We start from the raw sequence: 11,120 nt of genomic DNA on the forward strand, positions 1-11,120 counted from the left end.
TTCAAGTTTCACAACGTTCTTTTGATAGGAAGGACACCAGAATTGCATACAGTATTCCAGCAGTGGCCTACCCAATGTCCTGTACAGCTGCAACATGACCTCCCAACTCCTGTACTCAATACTCTGACCAATAAAGGAAAGCATACCAAATGCTGCCTTCACTATCCTATCTACCTGCGACTCCACTTTCAAGGAGCTATGAACCTGCAATCCGAGGTTTCTTTGTTCAGCAGCTTTCTCTAGGACCTTACCGTTAAATGTGTAAGTCCTGCTAAGATTTGCTTTCCCAAAATGCAGCATCTCGCATTTATCTGAATTAAACTCCATCTGCTGATACTCAGCCCATTGGCCCATCTGATCAACATCCCATTGTAGTCTGAGGTAACCTTCTTTGCTGTCCACTATACCTCCAATTTTGGTGTCATCTGCAAACTTACTAACTATACCTCTTATGCTCGCACCCAAATCATTTATATAAATTACGAAAAGTAGAAGACCCAGCACCGATCCTTGTGGCACTCCACTGGTCACAGGCCTCCAGTCTGAAAAACAACCCTCCACCAACACCCTCTGTTTTCTATCTTTGAGTCAGTTCTGTATCAAAATGGAGAGTTCTCCCTGTATTCCATGAGATCTAACCTTGCTCACCAGTCTCCATGATTCTGCAAAATTATCAAACTTAAGTTGACTACACTAAATATTGAGGCAGGAATGTATGCATTTACTCACCTTGAAGTCCAACACACTTTGTGCTTCAGTCTTTATTTACAAACTTATATTAAGCAAATCCTTGCTCATTTGATTTGAAATAGTTTTATTTGTAAAAAAAAAAGTTGCATTGGAACCACTAAATTACAGAAGGTGTGGTTTCCTGCACTTCTGGGTAAAGATAAAGTTGAACTCTGATACATCTAATAGTGATGCTTTTTTTAAAAATCCTAATGCAGTGAAGTGCTGTTTGACTCAGGTTATGCAAGGATGAAATTCCATTAGTGCTCCCATCAAGGCATTCCCTCCCTATATTAAGAAAATCCCAGTACTTGACTCAATTTTGCTGTCCAGTAGCCAGTTATAAAATTCACCCACCTCAGTAAAGGAATACTTTTATTCTGTTTTTTTTCAAACTTTCATCTTAATTCCATGTTCTCAATGCTACTTCACTTAAATTTCAAAAATAAATTTGAGTGTGCAATTGATATACACATTTAAAGTATAACATGTTTAGTATAAAACAGTTTTGGCTTTATACAAAAGCTTTATACTATAATATGAAGCAAAGCAGATTCAGATTTCCTGTTTCAGGGAATCTTGATCATTGCATACCTGACTTTAGATTAATCTCAATTTTACATGGAAATGATGCAGATTAAAACGTTTTTCAACAAACTGTATCATGTAAATGCACTGGAATATTATCCATACTGTTTGCTATATAATCATGGAAGAGAACAGAAAAAAACAGGCCTTTCTTATCTAGCCTCAGTTGTTGCACTACCTCTGCTGTTCATAGAGTAGAAGTTCATAACATCCCTACTGCATGGAAAAAGGCCATTCAATCAATTGGGTCCACACCGAACCTCCAAAGGGCACTCCTCCCATGGCTAACCCACCTAGCTGACACATCCCTGGACACTGGGCAATTTAGCATGGCCAGTTCATCTAACCTAATCAGTTAGCATTCCACACAATAGAAACATACATTAATGGATTTACCTTCTCTGAACCTTATGTTTTGGCTATGTGGATTTAGTTTGGTTTGCTTCCATTCAAATCTTTTCCAGGACTTTCTGCCTCTGATTCCAAATGCAATGAGTAAATAGTGTTGTTGTACTTCCCTCGGTTTTCAGTTGGTCAAAATCCTATATTAATTTATTAAATGACAGTAAGCTTAAAGAATAGGCCTATTTATTTATTAAATTAATTAATCCAGCTTTCAGATGTCAATATATTAATCTTTGCTACCATTTTGTTTTTAACCCCTATCCCTTGTTATATATGCAGACATCTTGAACTTGATCCAAGGATAACTTTGTTACAAAAGATACCAGGTTAGAAGTCTTTACAGCATTTGAGATGCAAGTTCAATAACTTTTAATCTTAACCACCATTCCGATTTTTCTCAGACAACACATCTAATAATTCTTCTTTAGCTTTTACAGCTCCATGGCCTGTTATTATGCTTTTTTGTCTTGCATCCAAAACCTTTTTTGCAATTGACAGCTGCAATATTCCGTCTTGTAACTTCTGTCCGTTTATGCATACATTGAATTAGGCATTGTCAGCAGGTCCCATATTTATTGCCCTTCAGATGGTTGTGGCTGTAGCTATAATGCAGTTCCAGTCCCATTGGTTTTAATGGTGCTGCTATTATGCAATTTTCTTATAATTCGGGATCGCATGGGAACGGAACTATGGCATTATATCAGAACAGACTGTATATTAAGAAGATAGCCTCGGCTCTAACCTTTTCTTATTTTAAAGGTAAGTGTAAGGCATTGCATTTCTGATGCCATTTGATTAGTCAAACTATTCAACCTTAAGCAAAACACAATTTATTTTTACACTACAGTTAACATACAGAAAATAAGAAAAGAATTGGCTTCACTAGCTCTATCAAAATGCTTAAAATAATATATGTAAATTACTAATTAACTGTTCGAACATAGTAACATTCCATAAACAGACCCTTGGCAAAGTCAAATTCAATAGAATAGATTGTCTTGCATGCAGTTCGAGTAGCAGGAAAATAATGTCAGCTTTTAGCTGTAATAGAGAAGAAAGAGCTTGCACATCCAGCTTCAGTACTATAACGATTGCAGAAATCTAAAACTAAAACTCCTGGTTCTGTGGGAGCTTGATCACACCTAATCAGTCTGCTTCAATTGTTCCAGCTTTTTAAAAAAAAAGCCCAAGGCCTCAAGCTGTTTTCCTTATAGGCTTTGAGCAGACTGTTTGGTTCCTCCTTTTAAACCTTTCTCCTCAATTAAATAAAAGGACAAGTACCCCTCTTAAATTAAAGGACAAATAAAGCCATTGAATCATCGCACTTTACAGCTTATAACCACCTCCTGAAAAGTGAGGGCCACAGTAGATTTTGTCTTCTGTATAGATTTTAGCTCCAAACTAGGCAAATCTTTCAGTTACATTTCCTCAATAATCCATGCTATAAGTTCAACTGTATTCCATGTGGTGAACAATAAAAGTTAATAGAATTGGATTAGCCTTTATTGTCGCATATACTCTGAATATAGTGAAAAGTTTATATGTCGCCACTTACAGCACCGACCTAGGTACAGCTTTACTTACAAGATTTTAGACAATAGAGAAATGAAATGCCCAGCATTACAGAGATAATAATTAAGAAAACAGACCACGCTAGCATCTTGTTTTCAGTCTGCGCTGGGCTGTGGCTCCAGACCATGCTAGGTTTCACATTGAGAATCATGAGGCTGGGAGATTGTAGTTCATCACACCCAGGAGGCTGTGATGGGAGGAGGCTGCTGTGCCAGGCCATGAAGTCACCATGTCATGCTGGGAAGCCACTGCGCCAGGCTGGGAGTCGTTGCTTGTCGGGGTTCGGGGGAAAATGAAGCGCTAAGAGGAAGAAAAGGAGGAGAAGAATGGGTGGAGCGGATGAGCTCCGGCTGGAGCATTGTACTTTGCTTGAAAGACAGAAAATGTGGCAGCATAGGCCTAAATAATTCATTTTCATTTGGCTGTCCCTATTTGGTGAGTTGCACCCTACGCAAGACATGATCTCGAGCTGTTGGTCAGTTCCCAAACTGAAGGTGTTGCTTCTGTCAGCAGACACACATGGATAAATTAGGAAGAAACCATTTACCCCCCACCCATCCCATCACATCTCCCCAGTGGACTTAGTTGTGTTGCCCTCAAATGAAAATTAAACAAATTAATTTGCCTTCCGTGCTACTCATTCTGGAACCCACATGAATCATGTATGTCTGTAATAGACTTTTACAACCTTTCCAAAATTGCCAGCTTTTACCTCTACAAACTAAGCTCACAGATAAGCATGGTGACATTACCAAGGTGTTTAAAATTGGCTTACTTTAGTTTTTTTTCACTGTCAACTTTTTGGCCTTCTGAAATAAACACCAGTTACCTTTTAAGAAGCGGAGGCTTGTTTGCATTGTACTTACATCACAATTAAAATCAGTTTCTCAATTATGTGTTCTCATTTTGTATAGCTAAAACTAAATATGTATGCTAATCACATGAATTATGAACTAGATATTTCAACAGTAGGGTGAAATTATTCCCACAGTGTTCTCATGGTGCTACAAATAGTGTTCAACAATTTTAACCCAGCCGCACTGAAGTAATGAAAGTATATTTCCAAGTTGGGTTGGTGCACCACCTGGTGGTATTTCTATGCTTCTGTTGCCGTTGTCCTATGTGGTAATGCTCATCCTTGAGAAGTGCTATTGAAGAAATCTTGGCAAATCACCGTCATACCTCTTCCATCCACAAGACGTACGCAATGTGAATTTGATACACCAGTGGGGGTAGAAGTAGTGAATTTTAAAAATAGTGGATGGGTTAATCAAGCACTCTATTTCCAGCATCTACAGTTCTTTTATATTTATTTCTCTAATTTATTCCAACTCCCAAGCTGATTAGTTACCTGAGAACAGATCACATTGTCGGCAGGCAGAAAGGACTCTGTCATTGATAACTGCCATCTGTTCATTGACCAGTCAACCTTTTTATACCAGCAAAAGCTGCATCATTACACCTCACTTGGCTCCAAGTTGTCTGCAACTCAACTTTCAATTACTCTGTTCAAGTAGTTGTTTACATGTCTGGCAGTAATGTCAAGTTACTTTTCAAAACAGCAGCAACTGGTGAAAATACTGTTTATTTTTAAATTGCCGTTCCTCAGTTCAGTTTTTTATGAAACAAAATAAAAAGACAGTTCTTAAATGTTTCTGTCCTTCAATAAATGTAACACCATTTCAAAAATGTTATACAGACAATAAAACAAACTACATGCAATCATCCTTCCTTTCTCCCACCACATGCAACCTTGCACAGTTAGCATTTTTAAAATCCTGTGCAGATAGGTCATTATAACTTGGATTCATTTTTAACAAGCATTGAGCATGAGCCCTTAAGGCATTTTTTAAAAAACTCAGTCGCTTCACAACAATGGTGCTGAATTTCATGTATTGTAGTTGCACTGTTCCAGGCAAGTGGAGAGCATTCTTTGTATTCCTGTAAGTGGTAAAAAGACTTTGTAAAGTCAGATGTTTATCACTTGTTATAGATAGCTAACCTCTGACCTGCTCTAGTCAGTGTTTTTGTATCAATCCAATTAAGTTTCTGGTCAATGGTGTCTCCCAGGCTATGGATGAGGGAGGATTTGTTGATACAAATGCTATTGAATAATAGATGTTTGGTCTTTCATCTTTTGGAGATTATCATGCCTGGCACTTGTATGTCATGACTGCGACTTAAGACAAGCCTGAACATGTCCAGATCTCGTGGCTTGCAGGTAACAAAGCAGTTCCATGCCTGCAGAGTTGCAAATGGAATTGAAGACTGAACAATCATCAGTAACCATTTCAAGTCCTATCCTTCAGGAAGGAATATCTTTGAAGCAGCTAAAGATAATTGATCATAGGACATTGCCTGGCGAAACTGAAATGATTTGGCCACAAGTAATATTGCTCATCTTTCTTTGGTTTTGATATTAGCTCCAGCCAGGCAGAGTTGCCCCCTAATTTTCGTTGACTTCAGTTTTGCGAGAGTTCCACACTGGATCAGATGCTCCCTTAATGTCATTGGAGAGTTATTTTTGTTGTCCCTTTTTAGTTCAGGTTTTTTTCAATCTTAATTTCAATGTAATGCTGAGCATCCGTTTAACAGATTACTGTTGAGTAGGTACCCTTGGTGGTTTGGCCAACAGCTCCTTACACAAATCAAAGCAATTGTTATCACCTCACTCCTGCACTACGTTGTGACCTGGGCTGTGTAACAACACACTATGGAAGAGACGTTCAATCAACCATGCCTCCACCATGTTGGAGGAATATCAAACACTAATGTCCTTGAAGTCAGTTCTGCAACCATTTGGGCAACACCCTACAAAATCAACTTTTATGGACTGGACTCAATTTCCAACAGATGAAAAGCTGTCTCCTTGGCCAGGTCCTGTTCTTCTCCACTCTAAGATGGCTAAAGTTCTGGGGAGAACAAAGAAAATGATTTATAGACACTTCCACTCTCTTCATGAGAGGTGTATTAATTTGTTATTGGTAGAAGCATGCTGCCAGCCATTCACAATAGCAGAAAATTATTCATTGAGTTGAGTCATGCTGATGAATAGTCGTGTCTTAGTTATGCAGAAGACAGAGGAAAGAAGCATATTCTACCTGCTGAAACCCACTCTCTTGTGCGATGTTCTGTCCCATTTAGCTAAAGTTTTGCAGATCACAAAACAGCCTGTTCAGTCATGTTAAGACCTGTGACAAACGCAAGATCATGAGCTACATCATTATTTGAATTGATGTGCACCTAATGATGACAACACCTTCCATCACTTTCCTTTGCGAGTAAACTGATCAAAGAGCAATTAACGTAATTGGATTGCTGCAGCATTTCAAGTACAGAACATAACCAGACAATTTTCCTGGTTGGATAGATGCTAGTATTTTAGAGGAACTGAGGCACAGATGTTATTGCTGCTGCTAGTATTTTATTAGCCCTTTTGTAGCTTTAGCTGCATCCAGTACTTTCTGTTTCTTGCTATCATGTGGATTGAATGGAATCCAATAGTGAAGAATCCTCTGCCAAAGTCAGGATCTCTCCATTGGGCTGAGGTAGATTATTTAACTTTGTTCTTAAGACCAAAGATAACTCCCAACTTTTTCAGCCTTGTCTTTTGTAAAAATGCTTTGTCTTTAAGGATGGGAATTTTGAGCTGTCTCCATTTTCTTAATTGTTTACTACCATTCCACTGGATGTCGCAGGTGATTGAATTTTGATATTATCTGTTGATTGTGGCATCACTTAGCTCTGACTACAGTATACAGATTTCATTGTCTGTAAAGCATGCAGTGCTGCATTATAGCGTTGCCAGATTGTTACATGCTTTTCTATACCTCATTGCTGCTGTGGTGGTCATTTACACACTTCATTGTTTCCTTAGCCCAACTGTAATGATAGACTGAGGAAAGTACTGGATTGTGAGGTAACAGATTGTGATGATTACACTCCTGCCAATAGTTCTTAATGTATCATGGCTACTGAGTTTAGAACATTTGTTATTTACATGATGGCAATGCCAAATAACTCTGTGGAGAATGAAAATGAGACCATCTCTGCACGAACTATACAGTAGTCATTCTGGTCATAATAAGGTTTTATCTCTAGATGATCTGTTAATTTGTTTAATGAGATTGATTTAGCATGTCTAAGTTGTATTTGAAAGATTTATGGTTATCAATGAAACAAATTTTGGTCGACAGCATCTCACTATGTAAATCGGTAAGTACTATTATTTGTAAATGATCCTCATTGAGATTTGTTAATACATTCCACTTGATGCCTGTAGGTGGTGCAGTAGTGAGAAATTTCCCATTTAAAGCACTCTCCATTTGCCATGTTTTTCAATTGCAACAGCTTATCATTTAACAACACTATGATAAAGCTTGATTTTTACCTTGGAGTTTCATAAAAGGGACTGCTGTGAAACAAATTAGTTTTCTCTCCACCTCTGCCATAGTGCTGATTTCTTTATTTTCTTGCATTATTCCAAAAATTAAGTGCATCTTAATTAAATCTTAATATTTGGAAGGGTTACATCCAGTGGTGTTTTTCATCCACCACCCACTGCTCTACCCCCCCCCCCCACCCAAGTTTTTGAGTATTACCTGAATTCTACTCAAGGCATCGTTCTAGTTTTCCTGTTTTTCTTAGCAAATTGTCCTCACTTCCTCCTGACCCATTTTCCATAAACTTTTGCCTTTTTCCTTTCTGCTCCTCCTTCTACTAACAGATTGTTAGATGTGCAGATGTCCCAAAACATGGCATGTATACTTTAATGCTGGGTTTGTAGCTATGTTTATCCATTATGTATAATTTTTTTAATCAGCCAAGCAAGTAATTTCTGTAAGATATCAGTCAGAAAGGTATGACTGGGTAAGTTGTAACATATTATTCAACACTGATTTAAGGAACTTAAACATTAGAAATTATACTATGAAAAATTAAAGTAAAACAATTTTAAGCTCAGTTAATTTGCACATCCTCAACAACTAAATCATGTCAAATATTTGGGAGCTGAAATAACAGATTGGTGAGGAAGTAGAATGAAGTGCTGCAGGAAGTTCTGTTGTCATTAGGCTCGAGTATAATGTTTATGGTAATCTAGAGTGATATCATTTTTGTTTGTAGTTTTATGTAGAAAATGTACATTGCAAATTAATTGTAATTTACCTATTGATATCTGTATTTCAGCTGCAACTAGAAAATCTATGAATTTGAAAAAGGATAGCAAAAGCAGGACAAGGCAAAATCTACCCAGAACATCAACTGCCTCTGGCTCTACCTCATCCTCTTCAAAAATATGTTCTGTAGGTAATTCCAAGGTACCAAAGAAACTGAAAACCTCCAGGCCGGTTAGGTCATTGGCCTCAAAATCGAGGTTAAGAAGTGAATCTAGAAGGTCAGAACAAAAGACCACTTTTAGAAATCTTGAAATGGACAATTTCGTTCTCAAGGAACCTAAAGTAGTTCTTTATAAGAATTTGCCACTTGAAAAGGACAAAGATTTGGAGGGGCCAGCAAAAGTTGAAAGTTCGGGTAAGTGTCTGACCAGGCATTCTGTTCGAGAAAATAAAGTGAATTCTGTAAAAGAATTGCATAAACTTTCCCGCATCCGAAACGGAGCAGTACCTTGTACTTACATGACCCGTCGGGCAAAAAGAACAAAACTTGCCCTTAAGGAGTCCTTTGATGTTGTTTCTTCATTGGAGCTTGAACCAAATACTGTGGACAGTGTAAATCTTTGCGGAGAAGAAAGTGAACATATTGACTCCATTCAACGTGTCTGTGATGGTGCTCATGTAAATACATTGATCCAAGAATCATTATCTGATAAAGGGACGAATTGTCAAAATAATGGCATATGTTTGAGCAGAAGGAGGTTACAACATGGAAAACGAGAAAAAATTCCTGCACAATTAGATGAATGTGAGCACGTGCTATCTTGTTCTGTAAAACAGAATATAAAGGAGGAATCTATGCCAGAATTAATAAGTCCTCCCCCAATTCGCAATCTTAATGGGAATGATAAAGTTAATTTAGTGGATATGACTGGTGTATACAGAGACTATATTGGTTCATCAAATTGTGGCACTTCAGACTCTTTTATGGTTTCTCACAAAACAAAAAGTTCAGAATCTCATAAAATGAAAGATTCCAGGACAACAGGTGAAAGAAATAGAAAAAAACGGCGAATCACAAGATATGATGCACAATTGATACTTGAAAACAGTACTGGGATTCCCAAATTGACTTTGCGCAGAAGACGTGACAGCAGTAGTAGTAAAACTAATGACCAAGAAATGGATGGAAAGAAATCCAAGATTAGTATCAAACTGAGCAAAGACCATGAAAATGACAAAAGTAACAATTATGTAGCAAAGCTCAGTAATGGGTTTACCACAGGCTCAGGAAATAGTTCTACAAAACTCAAAATACAGCTGAAACGGGAGGAACAGATTAAAGGAATTAAGCGATCACACTCCCTCATGGAAGATCTCTGTGATAGTGGTGTGTGTTGTGATGATTCTGTTTTTGTGAGGGCTAATGGAGAAGTGGATGAACACAGACAACGCAGATATGAGGACGATGATGAGGAAGATGATTCATCATCTTCTTCTTCCTCATCATCGTCCTCCTCTTCCTCGTCATCTGAGGAGGATTATGATGATGAATTTGAAGATGATTTTATTCCACTTCCTCAGGCAAAAAGACTAAGACTGATAGTTGGTAAAGACTCCATAGATATCGATATCTCTTCAAGGAGAAGAGAAGATCAGTCTTTAAGGCTTAATGCATAAATCTTTTGGTTCTATACTAACCATAGTGTACAGTACTTTCCAATCAATTCCAAGTTTGAATGAACTTACTGTAAATTTTGATGGCACTTCTGTATTCATTATCAACATAAATATTGTAGAATATTGTACATTATATTGACTCTTGATTTTTTGCAGATTTTTATTGTACTATTAATAGCCTTACCATGTGCAATTCTGAGTTTTGGAGGGTGATGACTCTCTGTGGTAGAATTAAGGTATAAAACAGAATTGTTGTACATAAAGACCAGGTTTTCTTTTCATTTTTTTTCTCCTCTTGAGCCTCAATATTTTGAAACACAATTATGGTGGATATTTTAATTTTTTTAAACTGAGCGTTAATTTGCTCTCCAGTATGAATGAAGGTTAAAGAATACAAGAATTGATAGTGGCAGCAAGTACAAACAATGGATTTATACTAGCTGTTCTTATCACCAGCAAGGAATTGCAGCTTTTAGGCTCGTTTGCTAGGTGTTTTTCCCCAGGTTATGTCAGTTTTACACTGTATGCTGTCCCAGATGTACTGTTTGTGGCCTTTGTCAGTAGCCAGCTATTGTTTGGAAGTTTAAATAAATGGAGTTGTTTAAATAAAATAAGTGTGAGCTATTTGCTGACCTTGTAAAACAGAATAATGTGTGCAGGGTATAATACTTATACTTTACAGCATAAAAGTGTGAATCTAGTTTAATGGCACCTGTATATGTAATATACTCTGGCTGAATGTACTCACCTTTGACTGTTAATGATGCAAAATGATATTTGTAGGTATCCTGGAAAAAACTGGTCATGTGTTTATTTTTTAAAAAGACATCTTTTTTGTAATGAATTGGTATTAAAGTCATAAAATCTGAATTTAAATTTAAACTCAAACAAGAATTGTACATGTATTTTGCAGCAGTAATGATTTGTTCAACCGGAATTCTGCTTTTCTGTCTTTGTCCTCTTCTTTTTCACTCCCTTTCTTTCTCTTTTTTTTTGTCCTCTCTCGCACTCCCCATTCCGTCTCAGGCTGTT

General features: G+C 37.4%; 1 protein-coding gene across 5 annotated transcripts in view; it reads left to right on the plus strand.

Annotated features, from left to right (window-relative positions):
• kmt5b (lysine methyltransferase 5B) overlaps positions 1–10,735 on the plus strand; it is a 44,541-nt gene extending 33,806 nt beyond the window's left edge. For all 5 annotated transcript variants that reach the window (XM_043705920.1, XM_043705919.1, XM_043705921.1 and 2 more), the window contains one exon: positions 8,482–10,735. In XM_043705920.1, the coding sequence (XP_043561855.1) occupies positions 8,482–10,088 (1,607 nt within the window). In that variant the 3' untranslated portion in view covers positions 10,089–10,735. The remainder of the gene's footprint in view (positions 1–8,481) is intronic.
• Positions 10,736–11,120: the final 385 nt, after the last annotated feature.

This window comes from Chiloscyllium plagiosum, chromosome 16 (genome assembly GCF_004010195.1).
Source record: "Chiloscyllium plagiosum isolate BGI_BamShark_2017 chromosome 16, ASM401019v2, whole genome shotgun sequence".
Classification (NCBI taxonomy): Eukaryota; Metazoa; Chordata; class Chondrichthyes; order Orectolobiformes; family Hemiscylliidae; genus Chiloscyllium; species Chiloscyllium plagiosum.